Source organism: Microcaecilia unicolor, chromosome 2, assembly GCF_901765095.1.
Source record: "Microcaecilia unicolor chromosome 2, aMicUni1.1, whole genome shotgun sequence".
In the NCBI taxonomy this organism is placed as follows: Eukaryota; Metazoa; Chordata; class Amphibia; order Gymnophiona; family Siphonopidae; genus Microcaecilia; species Microcaecilia unicolor.
In genome coordinates this window covers 614,875,060-614,895,579 of record NC_044032.1, presented here as the reverse complement: position 1 = coordinate 614,895,579, position 20,520 = coordinate 614,875,060, and the positions used below count along the sequence as shown (strand labels likewise).

Genomic DNA, 20,520 nt, shown 5'->3' with positions numbered 1-20,520 from the left:
TTCTGCAACTGAGGAAATGGACTGTTGCCATCAAAAGCTTATACCTCATTAAATTTGTTGGTGTATACGGTGCCACCATTCTCCCCATCAGTTCTGGGTTATATACTGAATGATGCACAACAGAGGATAGCGATAGGTGAAGTTTATTCCTAAGAAAGCTGGTTATCAGTGGAGTACCTCAGGATTAGGCCTGAGTCCTGTTTATTTTTATACACAGTCAGCAAAAAAGCACAAGGAGCCTTCAAGAATAGGGGGACGTCAAAACAGTACTTTATTTAAACAGACTCGACACGGTCTGCGTCAGGGGTCTAAACAGAAAACGTTCTTGGTTTAAGTACCCCCAAACACACATAAAAAATTGAAACAACTGTTTAAATTATTCATTTTTCATGTATGTTTTTGGATACTTAAACCAAATGTTTTCTGTTTAGACCCCCGACGCAGGCAGTTTTGCCAAAACACAGACCGTGTCGGGTCTGTTTAAATAAAGTACTGTTTTGAAGCCCCCCCCTCCCCAATTTTTGAAGGCTCCTTGTGCTTTTTTGCTAACTTGTTTCTGTGGTTGTGCTTCGGATCTATTTTATAACTATTATTTAAGTCTATTAAAATGTTTTTATTGTGTATTGTGTTGACCTTGTAGTGTAGCATACTGCTGTAATTGTCCATTGCTTATGTTTGACCTATTCTTGCTGTACACTGCCTTGAGTGAATTCCTTCAAAAAGGCGGTAAATACATCCTAATAAATAAAATAAATATTGCAAATAAAAGTGTGGCACCTAACATTTAATGAAAAAAAAAGTTATCATGTACGGTGGATGTAGAAACACAATTAGCAGTATATAATGGGGCGTGGGGGGAGGGGGGAGTTGAGTTACTGATGTACCATACAGGAGGGAGATGACATCAATAATCTCAAAGTAATAGAACAATGTAATAAGGCAGTGGTGAGAGGTGGAAGAAAGCTAGGTCATGCAGGGAGAGATATTAGCAATTGAAAAAGTAAGGTGATAATGGCTCTGTACAGGTCACTGATAAGATCTCAATTGGAAAAATTGGACTATTTATGGAAGTCACATTTCCAAAGGATGTAGAAAATGGTAAAATTGTAAAAGTTCAGAATCATCAGCCCTATGAAGCAAGATATATGTACACCCTAGAAAAGAGAGCAGAGAGAAAAAGAATATGACAAACTTTCAATCACCTCAAAGGTATAAATAACGCACAATAAACTTATCCAGCGGAAGGAAGGAAGGTAGTACTAGAAGAAGGCCATGATGTGAGATTCAAAAGGAATAGACTCAGAGGTAATGCAAGGGAAATATTTCTTCACAGGAAAGGTGATGGATGAATGGAATAGCCTTTTACATAGAGGTTGTGGAGGCCAAATCATTAACCAAAATCAAAACAAATTAGGGAATAAGCACAGGGAATCTGAAGTGGCAAAGATATACCGGAAAAGACAGAATAGGTAAGCTCTGTTCTGTTGTATCAGTTAAGACTAGCTGGACCTTGAAGTCCTTATCTGCCATCACATATTTCTGTAAACATATGGCTAAATGCACAACGTATGAGCAGACTTGATGGAAAGGAAGAAGGAATGAGAAGCAGGGATTTCATTCAGAAGTTGGGATTCACTGTACGACAAAATCCAGAACATCTGGCAAGAAGATGGGATCAAAGACAATGAAATGCAGGTTAAACACCTTTGTGTCATTTCATTGTCTTTGGTTCCATCTTCTTGCCAGATGTTCTGGTACAATCCTAAACAAAGGCACAGAGGAGATAACGTACATGTTCTGCACAGAGTGGCGGGTACTACAATTCTAGCCACTTTGCTGGGCAGACTGGCTGGACTATGCTGGTCTTTTTCTGCCATCTGTTACTCCGTAAATGTCTTCTACAATCTACTATCTGTATTTCATAAAGTAGTTTGAATGCTACTTGAGACACCCTGTTCTTAGACCCACATCACTTAAAATAAGCTTCAAAGTTGGTTCCAAGATGGCGCTCTGACCGGACGCACCTGAGTTTGCTGCTGAGGTCCTCTGTAGTTTTTTTTTGCTGTTTTCGCTGTTTCTGTGTCCTCCTCAATGGGGAAACGGAGGGGGAAAGTTAGGGAGCATTCCTCGGCTCCTGGGATGCCCTCGGCGCTGCGGCAGACGACTCTGCAATTTCCAAAGCAGCAACCGGGACCTCGGGGAACTTCGACCCCCTCTGCCGCTCTCGACGCATCGGCGTCGATTGAGAGCGCTAACGGGGCTTCCCTGAGCCCTGTAGAGCGCATTGCTCCGCCTCAACCCGGAAGGGAATTGCCGATAGCCCAAGCAGGGAGGGAGAATGAAGGCGTTCAACCTAACCTGCTCGAGGGAAGGACTGCGGCGATAGAAAATGGTCTCCAACCGAAAGAAACACTTTTTCAATCAGCTTCACAGGTACTTCCTTTGGAAATTGTTTCTAAATTATCTGAAGTTGGTGCTCAAATTCAATCCCCTCCTGGAATTTTTGGCGTGACTAGACCAGCAATTGTGACATTAGAGTCACTATGGGATATGGTACATAATATTCAAATCTCCATGCAACCTACATTAAAAGAAAACACTGACAATATAAGAACCATTTCTGAAGCTGCGTTACTCCAAGCACAGGTATCTGCGCAGCAGGCCTTGAAATTGGAAAATTTGAATACTAAATTACAAGAAATGGGAACTTTAGAGACTGCTTTGGTTAAGGACAATGTTTTTCTCCATAAACGAACAGAATATCTGGAGAATCAGATTCGGAGACTTAATCTTAGGTTAATCCTGATTTCACCTGTTGAAATGATTAAGAAATATATGGAGGCATATTTTCAAAGCACTTAGCCTTCCAAAGTTCCATAGAAACCTATGGAACTTTGGAAGGCTAAGTGCTTTGAAAATATGCCTCATGGTGGACATTCTTGGAATGGACAAGGATTCATTGCCCCCCATAACACGGGCCTATTACATCTGGAACCCACAGGGGGGCGATGGAAACCTCCCAATGGGGGGGGATGGAATGAACTTAACTTCATTCCTCGAGAGTTCACTGGAGATTATTACCCAGAGGACTACTATGCTTGTTACTTTTGTCTTGGAACTCGACCGCAATGCAATACTAAGACTTTCCTTAAGACACTTAGAAAACCTGTTTATGGGTTCAAAGGTTCGCGTTTTTCCTGACCTCTCAAGGCCCACTCAAGCTAGGCGCAAGGCCTTTTTGGAACAGCGTCCTAGAGCGTTGGCATTGGGAATAAACTTTGTACTACGATTTCCTTGTATATGTAACTTAACGCTTGAAGGCAAACAGTTTCAATTTGCTGACCCTAAACAGTTAAAAGAATTTCTTGATGCTAGAGTAGATATGAATGTGGTGTGCCCTCCATAAAATGCAGGCTGGGATCAGTAACCCTGAGGTAGCAACTGGTGGGGATTAATTGTTTTTTGTTACTTACACTTATATTTCTTGATTCTTGGAACCAATGTTTCTTTATTTGTGGACGAACAGGCTTTAAATGTAATTCCTTGTTTTATTTTTTTCCTGTTGTTAATGCCTATTCATAATTTGTAGTGAAATAATGATTTATACCAATAAATAAAATAATAAAAAAATAAGCTTCAAAGTTAATATCCATATGAGTTGCACTCTGTTGTATATAGTACCTCGTGTACATGGTACAATATGGATGTTGACAGCCATATGTTCTGTCACTCTCTGCCGGTTTTGGATTTACTGAACTGAATATCTGCTGTTATGTTTTTTTTTTTCTACCAAACCTATAATGTGTTTACCAGGGCACTGAAGCTATTACTTATGTCCATGTCAATTTCTGCATGATTTTGCTCCCCAGTTCTGACACTCTGCCGCCTCAGTGCACCTATAAGCATATCATCAATCAGAGACTCAACAACTAAAAAATGTTCTCGTTACTGAAGGACCAAAACCAACTGAATGGTATTCATATGTCCCCTACCCTGACGGTAAGACTCATCTGAAAAAATGTATTTTTATATTTCTCTCGCAAAGGAAACAGATGTATCTGGATGGATTTCTCAGTTCTGGTTTATAATTGTTTCAATAGGCACTATTTGATCTTGTTATGGGTAGTTTATACAGCCAGATACTATCTGTTGTCATTCTTTCTCATGTTCTTTTTTTTTTTTTTTTTACTGCAGCCATCACAGCTCCCTCAGCAGTGTGCTGGCTGGTGACAGCAACTAAATGCAAAATCTTTTAAAAGCATCATTCTGATAAAAAAAAAAAAATTGATAACTGAAAAATTAAAAGCTCACAAATTTATATTTTATTTCCGTGATTAGAGCAAACACGTGCCACAGACTGGCTATCCTCATTTTATGTTCTCATTTGATTGGTCTCTGCACCTTAACTAATAGCAATTTCTCCATGCTTATTCTCTCCCTGTCCTGTTTCTGCCTAGAACCTGGTACAAAGGGTTATGGAATACTAGTAAAAATGCCCCGTTTCTGATGCAAATGAAACGGGGGCTCGCAAGGTTTTCTTCTGTGTGCATGTGGGAGTGTGTGTGTCCCTGCCCTCTCTCCCTTTCCCTGTGCTGTCTGTCCCCTCCCCCCCTCAGAGTCAAGTCCTTCAGTGTTAAGTTTCCTGCTGTGCTGTGTTTGTGTTACAGAGATAGTGAGGGCTTCTGCCCTCTCTCACCTTCCCCCTCTGAGTCCTTCACTGTACAGAGAGAGCGATTTGATTCCGTGCCTTGCTGTGTTTTCCTTCACTGTTACAGAGAGAGCGAGGGCGGGGCAGACACTCATGGGGAAACCGGATATCTCTCCCCCTTCACACTTCCGGCTGGAGGCTTCATTTAGAACGTTGATGGTGCCTTTTATATATAGAGATAAGGAATGAGGACTAGAGAAGCAGTGCTCTTCTGTGTTAACCAAGAACAGAAGTGCTTTCTTTCAATAGGTATTTTATAAGTAAATAAGTATTGCCATACTGGGACAGACTAAAGGCTCATCAAGACCAGCATCCTGTTTCCAGCAGTGGCCAATCCAGGTTACAAGTACCTGGGCAAGATCCCAAAACAGTACAATACATTTTATGCTGCTTATCCTAGAAATAAGCAGTGGATGTTCCCCCAAGTCCAATTTAATAATGGCTTATGGAAGCTAGCCAAATCTTTTTTAAACCCCGTTAAGTTAACTCCTTTTACCACATTCTCTGGCAATGAATTCCAGAATTTAATTACATGTTGAGTAAAGAAATATTTTCTCTGATTCATTTTAAATTTACTACTTTGTAGTTTCATTGCGTGCCCCCTAGTCCTAGCATTTTTGGAAAGAGAAAACAAGCGAGTCACATCTACCCGTTCCACTCCACTCATTATTTTATAGACCTCTATCATTTCTCCCCTCAGCTGTCTTTTCTCCAAGCTGAAGAGCCCTAGCCAATTTAGCCTTTCCTCATAGCGAAGTCATCCCATCCCCTTTATCATTTTCATCGCCCTTCTCTGTACTGTTTCTAATTCCACTATTATCTTGAGAATTGCACACAATATTCGAGATGCGGTCGCACCATGGAGCGATACAAAGGCATTATAATATCCTCATTTTTGTTTTTCATTCCTTTCCTAATAATACCTAACATTCTATTTGCTTTCTTAGCCACCACCGAACAATGAGCAGAGGGTTTCAAAGTATCATCAACAATGACGCCTAGATCCCTTTCCTGGTCTGTGATTCCTAATGTGGAACCATACATTACTAGTTACACACATGGGTCATACAAATGTACTAGGTGCAGAATGGATGGATCCTTGCAGAGTCTTCTAGAAAGATGTAAAAAAAAAGTTTTCAGTGCTCATGAGCAGAATTTTCTGCACTGCCACAGACTCAGTTCTACATAGTAGTTTTGACTGGAAGAAGAATAACTGATGGGGAGGGAGGGTTTGTGCAACTGTATCATGAATTGCCCTGGCAAGGGGAGTACTCGTACCCTATAGGGATGGAGTACCTAGAGAGGTTAAGGCCAGGCAAACCCAGCTGACCAGTGGGTGCCTCAATATATGGCAGGACCTAGGAGGTAGTGTTGTGGAGCCAGGAATTGGTTGGTGACCAAGAACTAGTGGTATATAAAACCAGGCATTGGTTAGGAACATGGAAACAGCAGTGTAGAGGGCCTCCCCTGTCAAGTTTTTGACACCAGTTTCAATGAGATGGATTGCTTACTGGTAAGGAACACAAGAAGCTTGTTCTTCTGGGCCTGTACCACTCTTGTGTGAAACCCTTGCATACATGCCACTGTGAGTCATCATGGCCTTGTTCCAGACACAGCATAGGGTAGGATGAGAAATGAAGGACATCTATTTGCACCATGGACAAAACCTGAATAATGGCTCTCTCAGATATAAGGAGAACAGGTGAAACAAAACTAAAGAAACTTTTTCTCTAAAAACAGACAGGCCGATTCAAATTGATCTAGCTGTCAGCTGACTGGTTAAATCACTTGGTTGGGGCTAGCTGCTAATTTTTCTTCACTCAACGTGTAATTAAACTCTGGAATTCATTGCCAGAGAATGCAAAAGCAGTTAGCTTAGCGGGGTTTAAAAAAGGTTTATATGGCTTCCTAAAGAAAAAGTCCATAGACCATTATTAAAATGGACTTGGGGAAAATCCACTTCTTATTTCAAGAACAAGTAGCATAAAATGCACTCCTTTGGGATCTTGCCAGGTATTTGTGACTTGGATTAGGATGCTGGGTTTGATGGACTTTGGTCTGTCCCAGTATGGCAGTACTTATGTACTGTGATTTTTATCTGCAAGGTTAGTAGTGTTGGTACATTACTGTGTTGTAAATATGTGGAGATATACATGGAAACACATGTTTGCAGACCACCAATCACTCAACTTGATCCTGGAACCAAGTTTTAGCGAATAGATGGAATATGCACAGCAGGTCATAAAGACAGTTCTCACCTGTTTAGCTGCAGGAGAAGAAATGATTGCTCTCTCCAGAAGGTCGAGAAGTTCAGCAAGGGCAGAAGGACTGATTGGACTGTAGGAAAAGAGATATTGTTTTCAAATGCATAAGGAAAAAAAATGTAATAATTCTGAGACAGAGTAGCTAATTTCAGTTTTGTTCAAAAGTAAAAGAAAACGTTTACTAAAATGATGACAGGTCAATTGCAGTCTGTCAATTTCACACCACACTATAATTTGTTGTCACTAGTGGTAAAGCTCATGAATAAGGTTTTCTGTTCTTATCACCATGTAAAATATTGCTTCCTTATTTCTCATTTCCCTGTCTTTATTACAAACATCAGACACAACCAGAATGGGACTGCCATCAGGGCACACTGACCTGTTTGAGAGTCAAATGCAGTCTGAGTCTCTGAATGATTTGAGATAGAGAGACCTCAGTGTCATTTTAGTTTGCCTCATGGGGAGACACCACATAATAGCATGGAAGTTACTTGGGCTGCAGAAAACATCAAACTCAAAATAGAGCTGATATCTGCTGACTGATTGGCCTTCGAAGTGAAGCCAATGCCATCTTGTACACTTGCTTCAGGAAGATATGCTTTGGCCCAAACTGTACAGCAGAACTCCTATGAGATCAGATGGGTCTAAAAAAACTGACTATAAACCCTGGTGACATGAGCTTCAGTGGCAGTGACATAGCTACAGGTGGGCACAGGCCCACCCATTCTTGGCTCACCCAGCGGCAGCACCCCACATCAACATCTCTCCTCCTCTGCGGCGTCCTGGCATCTGCCCGCCCGTCGCTAAACCCCAACCCTCCCTGGTGTACCGTACAGGTGTCCCCGGCACCTACAGTGATTCATTATTGCTGCCTGCACCGACCATGTAGGTTTCCGTTGGCCGGGTCCAGCCCTCGCTTTCATCATTTCCTGTCTGGTGGGACCCGACCGATAGAAGTCTGCGGAGCCGGCACAGGCAGCAATAACTGAATCACTGCAGTTGCCGGGGATTCCTGTAAGATGCGCCAGGGACACTTGTAAGGTACACCAGGGAGGGATGGGGTTCAGCGACCGGGGGGGGGGGGGGGGCTATGAAGTACTGTGCCGTGGAAGGGCCCATCTAAGATAGCTCTGGGCCGATCTAAAATACTAAGTCTGGCTATGCCACTATTTAGTGGTGATCCATACTGATCCTTGGTACTTTTCTGAGACATGTCCTTAATCAGCTCATTACTGAGATATGGAAGTACATTTTATTTAAGAAATTCATGGGGGTTGATATTCAATGCAATTTAACCGGGCAGGAGAGGCTCCTGCCTGGTTCAACTGCTTGTGCAGGCTATCTGCTGACATGCAGAAGCACTTAGCTGGACAGTGCCACTGAATATCAGCACTAACTGCCAAACTCATAGTGGGTGATTCTGAGGCATATTTTCAAAGCACTTAGCCTTCCAAAGTTCCATAGAAACCTATGGAACTTTGGAAGGCTAAGTGCTTTGAAAATATGCCTCTCTGTGGGCGGTTCAGGGGCAGAGTCAGCACTTATATACAGTGTGCTGCGGCGGCAAAGAAAGCAAATAGAATGTTAGGTATTAGGAAAGAAATGGAAAATAAAAACGAGGATGTTATAATGCCTTTGTATCACTCTATGGGGCGACCGCACCTCAAATATTGTGTGCAATTCTGGTCACCGTATCTCAGAAAAGATATAGTGAAATTAGAAAAAGCATAGAGAAGGGCGACAAAAATGATAAAGGGAATGGGACGACTTCCCTATGAGGGAAGGCTAAAGTGGCTAGGGTTCTTCAGCTTGGAGAAAAGACAGCTGAAGGGAGATATGATAGAGGTCTATAAAATAATGAGTGGAATGGAACAAGTAGATGTGAATCGCTTGTTTATTCTTTCCAAAAATACTAGGACTAGGGGGCACGCAATGAAACTGTAAAGTAGTAAATTTAAAACCAATCGGAAAAAATATTTCTTCACTCAACGTGTAATTAAACTCTGGAATTCGTTGCCAGAGAATGTAGTAAAAGCAGTTAGCTTAGCGGGTTTTTTTTTTTTAAAGGTATGGATAGCTTCCTAAAAGAAAAGTTCTTAAGCCATTATTAAAATGGACCTGGGGAAAATCCACTGCTTATTTCTAGGATAAGCAGCATAAAATGTACTGTACTGTTTTGGGATCTTGCCAGGTATTTACAACCTGGATTGGCCACTGTTGGAAACAGGATGCTGGACTTGATGGACCTTTGGTCTGTCCCAGTATGGCAATAATTATGTACTTACACTATGACTGGTCATACTGTTGTCCAGCTACAAAACTGAAATACATATGGGCCCTTTTACTAAAGTGTGGGATTCCAGCACATGAAAGCTGCAAATATAATGTGGCACCAAATGGAGGCATAACCTGCATTTTTATATACAGGTCCCGTATTAAATTGCCCATTACTGTGTGTTACCTGGATACAGTTAACACAAGAGCACTTAGAACCCCCTATTTAGGAGGTAAAAAGTACCCGAAGACTTTAATCCAATACAGACAGTTTGAAAATTTGGACCATAAAGCTGACTTCATCAACTGGCAAGCAGGGCATGGCCAAGACTACAGGTATGAGGTTCTCATGTTTCAGCCAGTTGTTAACCTTCTGCCAACTCCTGCCCTCAGATGCCAGATGTGTCATCGCAACAGATTCAAGAATATTTCAACATGTGACTCTCTATATTACAGTGCGGCTGTTACATCAATGTCATATTTAATTAACAGATAAATTACAATGATGAATCTCTAAAAATACATTTACATTGGCCTCTCTTTTTATAGATTCCTATTCTGAAGCACGGGACATTTTCCCTGATTTTATACTACTTTTACACCGACTTTGTTAGTGCTTGAGCACCCCCCCCCCTCAATATTGAGAAAATTCATTGTATGTGTCCAGGGAAGGGTTATTTCCACTGGGCTTAGCACCCCCAATAATTTTTAAAAGTTGGCTACTATGGACTGAACTAGCCCTGGTGCATAGCCCCTGGCTGAAGGTCATCTTTGCAAACACAGGGCTAGGTTAGTTGGAGGGGTATACACAACAGATACAAAACAAAAACAAAAAAATCCCCAAGGAGTTGCAAAATGAGGGCTCATAGCACCGGATTCAGGATCTGGTATCGATTGAGCTAGAAACTCAAAGAAAATGAGAAAATTACTGTCTGCTTTTCCCTACCCCCCCCCCCCCCCCCCACACCATCAAAAAAAGATAACTGCCCTTGAGAAGCAAGTTGGTTAGTGGCATCTGATTCCCATTTCTCATGCTTGTTATCTAACAAACTCTATTGAACCTGTCCTGAATACTTGCCATGCAATCTTTTTCATTATTGGAAAATAACAATGTACGGTGTACCTCTGATGAACTGTGAGGTTCTCTTGTTTTAAATGACCCAGCAGATCATTTATAACCCAACCAATCACTTTTCTGGGGTCCGCCTGGGTCACCTTCACCACATTCTGAAAAAAGTCCTTCAATCCATCCTCATTCTGATTGAGGAAAAAAAAAGAGAGAGAGAGAGAGAGAGAGAGGAAAAGAAAAATAGAGTCACTGGCAGCGTACTAAGATGAAATGCTTTAGTTACATTAGGATTTGTCCATTTATCAAAAGTCCTGGTGCGGCTGCTGCAAACACCCTTAAGTGAATTCCACATCCACCAATTCTGAAAGCCTTGGAAGGCTTCCAGGGACTCATGTGAGATACTGAAAAGAACAACTCTTTACCATGGACACTATAAGAAGATAACATCAAATGTAACAACCTCTGGTTTACTAGTACTTTTACAAGCATCCCGGAACCCCCTTAAAAAAAAAAAAAATCAATCTTTGCATCACTAATGGGAGCTATTATACTGCAATAACACTACTTCAGAGCAGCACAAGTGGCAGAGACTTCTGGAAAGAAGATTTTAGCCAGTCCTGGATTTCTGACAACCCTATCCTGATGCAGTATGGGTGTCTTTTACTAAGGCGCGCTCACGTTTTTTAGCGTGCGCTAAAATTGTGGGTGCGCTAAACGTTATGAGATGCCATTGCATTCCTAGGGGCATCTCTAACGTTTAGCGCGCCCACAATTTTAGCGTGCGCTAAAAACGTGCGTGCGCCTTAGCAAAAGACACCCAATGAGACTTGCAGCGCTGATTTTAATAAACACAATCAGGGACTACAAATGTACTAATATATTGATATTCATAAGGACTATAGCACTAGAATTTTGAATTCAAAAATCTGCCGACTCTAAAAGGGCAATTCTACAACCTAAGGCGCCCTGATTACGACTATGTTGCGCCATAATTCCTGTATTCTATATATGGTGCCCAAAATTGGGCACCGATCCAACATGTGTGTGCAACTAAATTGGCTAATGAACCAATTAATGTCAGTAATTGGGTACTAATTGGGACCAATTTGAATTTGTGTGCACATCTTGCTACACGGTTATTCTATAAAAATGTGCACCCAAGTTCCATAGCGTGCAACCCAAAATGAGGCATGGCCATAGGAGGTGCATGGGCGTGTCAGGGGCATTCCTGAAATGTGCTTTCAGTGTTATAGAAAACTGGGGATATGTGTCCAAATTGGGTGCTGGGAATTATACCTGGTTTCAACAGGTGTAAGTCCTGGCACCCAAATTTGGTCGCTGAAATCGGCATGCGATGCTATTCTATAACAATCACTCATCTTTGAGCATCCATTACAGAATAGCATCGAGAGGCAATTTTTGAGCGCGAATTACTGAATCTAGCCCTGAGCCCACCTTGCTCACTGTATCACAGTGTGAACATACCCGCACAAGAGCTAGCAGGGAGCTGAAGTGCTATTCTGCAAATACCCACTTCAAAATGCATATTTGCAAGAAGGTCATTATACAGGGCGGGACTTCCACTTACACAGATAACTTCCAGAATACTGCAAGTTATGCGCGTCCCTGATGCATTCAGGTGCCTGCACTTACGTCAGCTCAAGGGTTGGTGCAACTGCGAACACCTAAATGTTAGGTGCGCCGATACCAGGCTATGATGGTATTCTATAACAAAACCAAGGTGCCTAGGTTCTGTTATAAAACAGGCACCTACCACGCAATCTTGGGGTGCCAAAATGGAGGCACCCGTTATAGAATTGCCTCCTTAGGGCCTCAGTGTAAGAAATCTTAAATCGCAAAGTGCCTTACGAGGAGGAAGGAGAATGAAGTTTTCCTCAGGTCACTTCACTGGCTTCCGATCAGGCACCGCATACAGTTCAAGCTTCTCCTTCTAACCTACAAATGCACTCGATCTGCAGCCCCTCCTTACCTCTCTACCCTCATCTCCCCCTACGTTCCCACCCGTAACCTCCGCTCACAGGACAAATCCCTCCTCTCAGCTCCCTTCTCCACCACCGCCAACTTCAGGCTCCGCCCTTTCTGCCTCGCCTCACCCTATGCTTGGAATAAACTTCCTGAGCCCATTCGCCAAGCCCCCTCCCTGCCCATCTTCAAATCTTTGCTCAAAGCCCACCTCTTCAACGTCGCATTCGGCACCTAACCTTTATACCTTTCAGGAAATCTAGACTGCCCCAATTTGACTGCCCCTACTTGACTGACTGTACATTTGTCCTTTAGATTGTAAGCTCCTTCAGCAGGGACTGTCCTTCTCTGTTAAACTGTACAGCGCTGCGTAACCCTAGTAGCGCTTTAGAAATGTTAAGTAGTAGTAGTGAAGTTAAGTGCCCAACACCAGTTTCAAAACCAAGAGTGGCCAAAAAGTCCCTCCTGGAACTGGGTAATTTGGCAGCTGTGCAAGAACTGAAATTAAATTCCTTTCATTAGTTTCTACATTTCCATCCCTTATTTAAAAGGTATAAAGCTGTTACACTGGATTACAGCCTTTTCGTGTAATCTAGGCTTGGTTTTCCACTGAACATCAAAGAGTTTGCAAAGCTGTTAAAGGAAATCTTAGCACTAAAAGGCAGGGAAATGCTAATTAAAGATCTATGCATTGGCAGGGCAATTCTACAGTTACTGCACCTTGCGTGAATAAGTGCTGAGACAAGTATTTATTCATTTATTTATTTAAAAACGTTTGCTACACCCCACCCATCTGCAAATTTAAGCGGCTTATAAAGCCACATACATAATAAAATAAGACAAACTTACAAAAATAAATAAAAGCATATTATAAACTAAGGGGCCCTTTTACAAAGGAGTGCTGAAAAATGTCTTGCGGTAGTGTAGGCGCGGGTTTTGTGCGCGCACCAATCAATTTTTCAGCACGCCTGTAAAAAAGGCCGTTTTAAAACTTTTTGCTGAAAATGGATGTGCGGCAAAAATCAAAATTGCCATGCGTCCATTTTGGGTCTGCGACCTTACCGCCAGACATTGACCCTGTGGTAAAGTCTCACTCGATAACTGGGTGGTAATGACCTAAGTGCAACAAACGCCACTTGATTTGTGTCCAAAAATAAAAATGATTTTTCAGACGCACTGTTGGAATGTATTGTATTTTACATGCATTGACTGTCACCTATTATTTCTCTGTGATTACTCTGTGATCTCTGATGTGAATTACTTAGAGAGGTCACACACCTATGCAACTTCCTGTGGGGGTTAGACACAGCACATGGAGCTCTAATGGTCTCTCCTAACCTGAGAGGATGTATGGTGTGAGCATCCATTACCATCTAAGCACATGGAAGGAGCTGATAATACAAATGTATAGTATTATGTATATATAAGCCTGTCTGATTATAATCTAACTACAAACTGTGAGTAAACAGATGTTTTGTTACTTCAACTTTAAAGTGACTCAGCAGTGAATTATTCTGGGGTGTATGTGAGAGAGATGAAGAAAGAAATTAACATTTCTAAAGCTGAAGCTGTGTGTACTAAAATCTGCTAATTATTTACTACAAATAATCCAACAAAAGGGTTATGGGCCCAGGGTCCAGGAATTGAAAAAGAAGAGAAATATTACCAGGCAGTAAAAAAGCCACATTTTTCTCTTAAGTTTTAAAAGAAAGATTCAGTCTGTCTCTCTCTCCCCCCACACAGAAGGCAAGGCTAAGAAAATGGCTGAGGGAGGAAATTCACCATTTTTCTACTCTCTCAAGGTGCCTAAATTAACTGAATTTAATTATCAGCAATGGGAATTAAGATTCATATGTCTCCTTCGAGCAAAGAAACTAAATATATGCTTAGACCAAAACAGAACAGCTGAAAATATGGCTGAATGGGACAATGCAAACTATTATGTGAAGTGCATGTTTTTGGAAGCTCTCTCAGAGAAACAAGCCATATTAGTGGAGGGAAAAGATACACCAAAGGACATTTTATATAAACTGAGAACTATGTATGCAACTACATATGCAAAGCAGCAACCAATTTGGTTAGCAGAATTGAATGAAACCAAATTAAGGGATAAAAGTAAATGTAATGATCACATTATGCATCTTATGTCCTCATTTCAAAAGTTAGAACTTTCTGGAATTCCCATGTGTGATGCATTGAAAAGAGCATTTCTTTTTACCTCACTATCAAAGAAGTTTGATGTTTTTAGGTCTGTAAATGAAGCCATTGAAGGGCAATCTTTTGAACAGGCAACATCAAAACTAAGGCAGGAATGCATAATAAATGATTCTGAGGAGATGTGTTCTCAAAGCAAGTCAGAGAGAAATGAAACAAATTTCTTGGCAAAGAACAGAGGAAGGCGGAGCTATGTGAAAACTCCACCCAAGGGCAAGCTGATTTGCTATTCATGTGGAAAGGAGGGACATGTATCTAAATGGTGTAAGGAAACACAAAACACTCCCTCTAGCTCACCTAAGCCAATGGAACTAAAGAATTTTCCAACCAGGAAATGTATGAAAGACAATGATAAACATAAGGGCTTTCTAATAGCAGAAAAATCTTTGACTATGGTAAATAATAATTCAAATGAAAGTACTTGGATTTTGGATTCGGGGAGCACATGCCATTTAACCAATTGTAAGGATTTCTTTCAGGAAATGAGTCCAGAAGAAGGTGTTCTTAATACTGCAAACGCAGGGACTACTAAGATCCAAGCAAAAGGCATTGGATTCTTAAAATGCAAAGTGTCTAATGAAGTTAAAGAAATTCCTGTAAGTGATGTCTTGTATATTCCCCAAGCAGTTTGCAATATGCTTAGTGTATCTACATTAGATAAGAAGGGATTTGCGATTCATTTTGAAAACAGTAAGTGCACAATCTCTAAAAATGATGAAGTGTATGCTGAAGCTTTTATGCATAATGATGTTTATAAACTGAGCATTTCAGGTGAAGCCTCACATATGGCGCAAGTAAGGAAGAATGATGGTAAATGTAGTCCGGAAATCTGGCACCGCCGCCTGGGACATCGTGATTTTAAGGTGATCCAGGATCTTTACAGTAAGCAACTAGCCACCGGCATTCAGATAAGTGCAGATGCTGGTAAAATGGAGAAATGCATAGACTGTGTTACTCAAAAAGGTGTGAGACCCTCATTTCCTGCATACACAGGAAATAGGAGTAATAAAGTGCTGGACTTAATACACAGTGACTTATGTGGACCGTTTAATATCCCATCATTGGGAAATAACAGATTTGTGCTAATATTCTTGGATGATTTCTCTAGATACTGTGTGGCCTATTTGCTGAAAGAAAAAAGTCAAGTCACAGACATGCTGAAGAAATACGTAGCCATGGTGAGCAATAAATTTGAAAGAAAACCAAAGGTTCTTCAGACCGACAATGGTGGTGAGTTCACTTCACAAAGCATGCGCACATTTCTACAACAAGAAGGCATTCAGCATATCACAACAGTAGCTTATACACCAGAGCAAAATTCTGTTGCAGAGAGAAAATTTAGGTCACTTGTGGAAATGACCAGATGTATGCTGTCAGATAGCAATCTCCCTAAAAGACTATGGGGGGAAGCCATTCTCACAGCAGTGTACCTACAAAACAGAATGCCAACTAAAGGCGCTGAGCGCACACCACATGAGACATGGCATGGTAGGAAGCCTAACCTGTCACACATAAGAACATTTGGAAGTACAGCATATGCTCATGTACCAAAGCAAAGAAGGCATAAGCTGGATTCCACAACAGAAAGGGGCATTTTAGTTGGCTATGCTCCAGGACACAAAGGATATAGAATTTTGAATCTGAAAACTGGCATTGTTGGCATAAGACATGTTACATATTTTGATGAAAACAAAAGGGTTGATAAAGGCTGGATTATCCCAGATGAGCCTTATCATCCAGAATATGAAGCTAGAAGCATAATAGACATGCCAGTGTATATAAATGCCATACCAAGGCAGATGTCTGAAAGCAACTCATCTGTATCTAACGAGGAACAGGCAGAGGACGCAGACACAGAAAGGATCATCGCAGGAGACAGTACAGTTGGAGAAGGGGAATCAATTGGAGAAGGACTCTCAGATTTAGAGGATGCGGAAAGGTCAGACCAACCTGTTGTCAGACGCTCATCCAGGGAAAACAAAGGTGTTCCACCCCCAAGACTGTCTTACCTAACAAAGTCAGCAGAAGCTCAAGAGCCCTTAACATGGGATGAGATTGAGAAAATGCCAGCAGAAGAAGCTGCTGAATGGCGTAAAGCTGCACAAGAAGAAATTGATGCATTGGATAAAAATAATACTTGGATTCTTACAAAATTACCTCCTGGCAAGAAAGCTATAGGATGCAAATGGGTATTCAAGTTAAAAAGGAATGCACAAGGAAAAGTGGAAAGGTATAAAGCCAGATTAGTGGCAAAGGGATATCTTCAAAAATATGGAGAAGATTTGATGAAGTGTTTGCACCTGTAGTGAAACACACGACAATTAGAACACTTCTGAGCATTGCAGTCTCAAAAGGCATGCAAGTCAACCACATTGATGTGAAAACAGCATTTCTTCATGGAGATATAACTGAAGACTTGTACATGGAACAGCCAACAGGTTTCATAAATACAAAACAAAGACAGCTATTGTGTAAATTAAACAAAGGTCTTTATGGATTAAAGCAAAGTGCAAAATGTTGGAATGACAAATTGCATGAAATATTGACAAATTTAGGATTTAAGCAAGGTGAAGCAGATAAATGTTTGTACACTAGGTGCAGAAATGGACAATATGCATACATTTTAGCTTTTGTTGATGATCTGCTCATTGCAAGCAAAAGTGAGCAAGAGTACAAGGACATTGTAAAATATTTAAACCTCAATGTTGAGATAAAAGAACTTGGTAATGTGTCATACTATCTTGGTATAGAAATTGAGAAACAAAATGATGGTTCTTATCTTCTAAGCCAGAAGCAGAAAATAAATGAGCTTATTGAAAGTTTAGGTATGCAAGATGCCCAAGTTGTAAGCACTCCCATGATCACTGATTTTCTGAAGGATGAAACAGTAAGAGAACCTTTACCAGATAACATCCAATATAGATCAGCCATAGGTAAGCTTTTATATCTAACTACCACATACAGGGCTGATATAGCAAATGCAGTAGGAATTTTGAGCAGAAGGGTCAGCTCACCTACCAAATCAGATTGGACTGCAGTTAAAAGGATGGTAAGGTATTTAAAGGGTACCATTGATTGTAAATTAAAGATTTCAGCCAATAGTAATCCAAAACTAATATGTTACTGTGATTCAGATTGGGCAGGGGATCATTCTGATTATAAATCCACAAGTGGATATGTGTTTATGTATGGAAATGTACAAATTTCATGGGCCAGTCATAAACAAAGTATTGTGAGTCTGTCTTCTACAGAAGCTGAATATGTGGCCGTATCGGAAGCGTGCAGAGAACTGATGTGGATTGAAAAACTTTTGCTGGATTTTGGAATAGCTGAAAAGAGACCAATCCAGATAATGGAAGATAATCAGAGCTGCATCAGGCTGTCACAGAATGACAAGGTTCAGTCACGCACCAAGCACATCGCAACGAAATACCACAATGTTCGAGAGTTGGTGAAAGAAGGGGTCATCAGTCTACAATATTGTCACACCAGTGAGATGACAGCTGACATCATGACCAAACCGTTACCCAGAGAACATTTTGTGAATCTGCGTATAAAGCTTGGACTTTGTATGAATAAATAATTGCATGACAGTTATGCATGAGAAGGGGTTTGTTGGAATGTATTGTATTTTACATGCATTGACTGTCACCTATTATTTCTCTGTGATTACTCTGTGACCTCTGATGTGAATTACTTAGAGAGGTCACACACCTATGCAACTTCCTGTGGGGGTTAGACACAGCACATGGAGCTCTAATGGTCTCTCCTAACCTGAGAGGATGTATGGTGTGAGCATCCATTACCATCTAAGCACATGGAAGGAGCTGATAATACAAATGTATAGTATTATGTATATATAAGCCTGTCTGATTATAATCTAACTACAAACTGTGAGTAAACAGATGTTTTGTTACTTCAACTTTAAAGTGACTCAGCAGTGAATTATTCTGGGGTGTATGTGAGAGAGATGAAGAAAGAAATTAACATTTCTAAAGCTGAAGCTGTGTGTACTAAAATCTGCTAATTATTTACTACAAATAATCCAACACGCACGCCAAAAGTGAAATTACTGCAAGAGCCATGCGGTAACTCCATTTTGCCGTGCATTGGGCGCATGTAGCGCCCATACATGGCTTAGTAAAAGAGCCCCTAAAATACATAAATACAGAACTAAAAAAAAATCAAGAAACTATTTGAAGTAACAAAGCTTTTAACTGTTTCTAAAAGGATGGTGGACATTGATGGAGGGGTGAGGCAGAAATGTTCGATGGAGGGATGAAGGGGAGACGCTGGATGGAAAGGAATGAGAGAGAGATGGAAGATCCTGCAAAGGGGAGAGAGAGGGGGGAGATGCTGAATAGAAGGGGGAAGAGAACACGATGGAAAGGAATGAGAAAGAAGGGAGATGCTGCGGGGAGGGGGAGACGCTGGATAGAAGGGGGAAGGGGATGGAAAGAAACAGGATGGGCAGTGGGGAGAGGAGAATTGCTGGACATGGATGGATGAAGGAGGCAGGGGAGAGAGGAAATTTGCTGGATATGGATGGATGGAGGAGACGGCAGGGGAGAATGGAGAGTTGCTGGACATGGATGAATGGAGGGGAGGGCAGGGGAGAGAAATCGCTGGACATGGAGAGGAGGGCAGGGGAAAGAGGAGAACTGCTGGACGTGGATGGATGGATGGATGGAGGAGGCAGGGGAGAGAGAATTTGCTGGATATGGATGGATGGCGGGGAGGGCAGGGGAGAATGGACAGTTGCTGGACATGGATGGATGGATGGAGGGGAGGGCAGGGGAGAGAATAGAAATCACTGGACATGAAGAGGAGGGCAGGGGAGAGAGGAGAATTGCTGGACATGGATGGATGGAGGGGGCAGAGGAGAATGGAGAGTTGCTAGACATGGATGGATGGAGGGGAGAGAGGAGAGTTGCTGGACATGGATGGATGGAGGGGAGGGAAGACAGGAAGGAGATGCACATGGATGAAGGGGAGGGAAGAGAGGAGAAATGCTGGACACAGATGGAGTGGAGGGCAGGGAAGAGAGAAGAAATGTTGGATAAGGATGGAGGGAAGGAAAGACAAAGGAAGGAGATGCATATGGATGGAGAGGGAGATGAGAAATGCTGGACATGGATGGAGGGGAGGGAAGACAGGAAGTAGATGCACATGGATGGAGGGGAGGGGAGTGAGGAGAAATGCTGACTATGGATGGAGGGGAAACTGCTGAATTTAAGGGCTGGATCGGAACACTTTGAGGGCAGATGCTGAAACTGGAGGAAGGATAGGGACAGGGCTACAGATGGTAGACAGGATGCATAAGGACACAGGAGGATGGTGGACAAGGTGAGTGAAAAAATATCAAACGGAAAGAAGACACTGCATAAAACAGAAGACACTGGGACCAAAGTGAATAGAAAAACTAAATGCTCAGACAACAAAAGTAGAAAAAAGTATTTTATTCAGAATTTATTAATTGGAATATGTCAGCTTTTGGAAATGTGCATATGTGATATTTTGCATGTAAGTTTCAGTTTTTCTGGTATTGCTGCATGCTGAGTCTGACTTCTTGAGGTAACTTTCCAGTTCAGTATTTTGCTTTCATATTTTTTTTTTATTTCTAGTTCCTTGTGTCATATCTGTTGTGTCATGTGTTTTCCATGTGTGATCAAGGTGCAGCATACTGCTAGTGTGTAGTATTTGCAGCCCTTTTTGTTTTGTTTTTTTTCACGAGGTAGTATATTGGTGTTTTAGAGCCTGGTGTAATTACAGTGCTGCCTTTCCACGCTTAAGGTTGTAGCTCGTCCTGTCCTTGGAATTAGTGCTGTCATGGTTTGGTAAGGTTATGAGTGTGTTTTTGCACAAGTTTGTGTATAACGTTTTGCAGTGGAGAGATTGTGTGTTGGCCTTACTGAGGTGGCATCAAAACATCAGAAAGGGTGTAGAGCTTAAATCATGACACACTACCTCTTGAAGGATCTACATATAGAGCTTATGCATTTCTAAGG

General features: G+C 41.5%; 1 protein-coding gene across 3 annotated transcripts in view; it reads right to left on the bottom strand.

Moving 5' to 3' along the window:
• The window catches only part of GATB (glutamyl-tRNA amidotransferase subunit B), a 224,983-nt gene that overhangs the window by 28,251 nt on the left and 176,212 nt on the right, over window positions 1-20,520 (bottom strand). For all 3 annotated transcript variants that reach the window (XM_030191645.1, XM_030191644.1, XM_030191643.1), the window contains exons 11-12: window positions 10,370-10,503; window positions 6,967-7,045 (exon numbers count right to left, since the gene is read on the bottom strand). In XM_030191645.1, the coding sequence (XP_030047505.1) occupies window positions 6,967-7,045; window positions 10,370-10,503 (213 nt within the window). The remainder of the gene's footprint in view (window positions 1-6,966; window positions 7,046-10,369; window positions 10,504-20,520) is intronic.